At 48.0% G+C, this 1,153-nt stretch overlaps 1 protein-coding gene across 1 annotated transcript in view; it reads right to left on the minus strand.

Annotated features, from left to right (window-relative positions):
- Positions 1 to 1,052, minus strand: part of LOC119591037 — a 23,387-nt gene extending 22,335 nt beyond the window's left edge. Inside the window, 2 exon segments of the mRNA XM_037939764.1 lie at positions 129 to 722; positions 1,026 to 1,052. Coding sequence (XP_037795692.1) covers positions 129 to 722; positions 1,026 to 1,052 — 621 coding nt within the window.
- Positions 1,053 to 1,153: the final 101 nt, after the last annotated feature.

The following is a 1,153-nucleotide window of genomic DNA, read 5'->3' on the forward strand; positions in this document are numbered from 1 at the left end:
AACAGGTATGCGAATAATACATATTAAAAATTATACAATGGACAAAATATTATTGTTGACAACTACGAGTAAGACAGTCATTTGTATAAACTTTTGGCATTTGCACAAATAAAAAAATGTGAGATTACCAGGAACGAGACGTTGTATTCCATGACTCTGGTGAGGTTGAGGAATGACAGGAAGGTATTCCGAATCTTCGAATCTCCGGCAAACAAGATCCACAGCTTCCTGCCCCGGCCAAGCCTTGCCCTCATGCAGTCAAGGGTGAGCTCGGGCCCGTACTCCTGCAGCTGGCACGGAAGGTAGAGGAGCCTTCCTCCTGTCGAGGATGCACGGGGATCCGGGTCCTCCGCGCCAAGAGCCCTCGGTCCCGGCGTCCCTGAAGGAGACTGTGAGGCCCCACGATGGCGAGGGTGAAAGGGCAACGCGACACCGAGGTCCTCGTAGTGGTTGGTGTCGCGAGAAATCCTCTTCTCGTCGCTGTTCATTTCGAACATCGACCGACACTCGCTCACTCTCCTCGCGCTGTCAGCAGCGCCATTTCCCCAGTCACTCACGCGGCCATCGAATCCATGGTGCGGGCCGCTGTTGCGCTGCCAGTAGATGCTTACGAGGGTCACTTTGATTGCAAGGAGCGCAGCAACACAAAGACCCAAAACACATTTGAGTTTTACGACATTATCAAAGTCAACGCAGTATTGGATCTGGCTAACTTGCCTAGTCTATGATGCACTAATAATACTTGCTTTTTCCTATACATTTCCTTTAAAGGAGGAAGATCATGATCAATACACTCGATGCGATTATGGTGCGGCACTATCTCCTCCTTCCTTGTTCATTACCAAACAGATCAAGTTCTTCGCCCAAGGAACATGGCTGCAGAAAGCAAGAGCGACGAACTGTGTGCTAACTTCATATTACAAGCACGACAGTCCTGATTTGAAATCGTCTCGATTTTTTCCCGAACGAGTGTAGAGGCGCGAGGCTGTGACGCTCGAGGGTGAAGGAAAACTCTAGCTAATTGCCGTCGAGTCTATAGCTGCATAAGTCATCTTGTTGCAGCACTATTAACGTACTGAAGGAAAGTTTGGAAACAAAATAGAGGGTAGAAATATTTTATTCACACACATCACATACATACTCGAGACCTTTT

This window comes from Penaeus monodon, chromosome 28 (genome assembly GCF_015228065.2).
Source record: "Penaeus monodon isolate SGIC_2016 chromosome 28, NSTDA_Pmon_1, whole genome shotgun sequence".
In the NCBI taxonomy this organism is placed as follows: Eukaryota; Metazoa; Arthropoda; class Malacostraca; order Decapoda; family Penaeidae; genus Penaeus; species Penaeus monodon.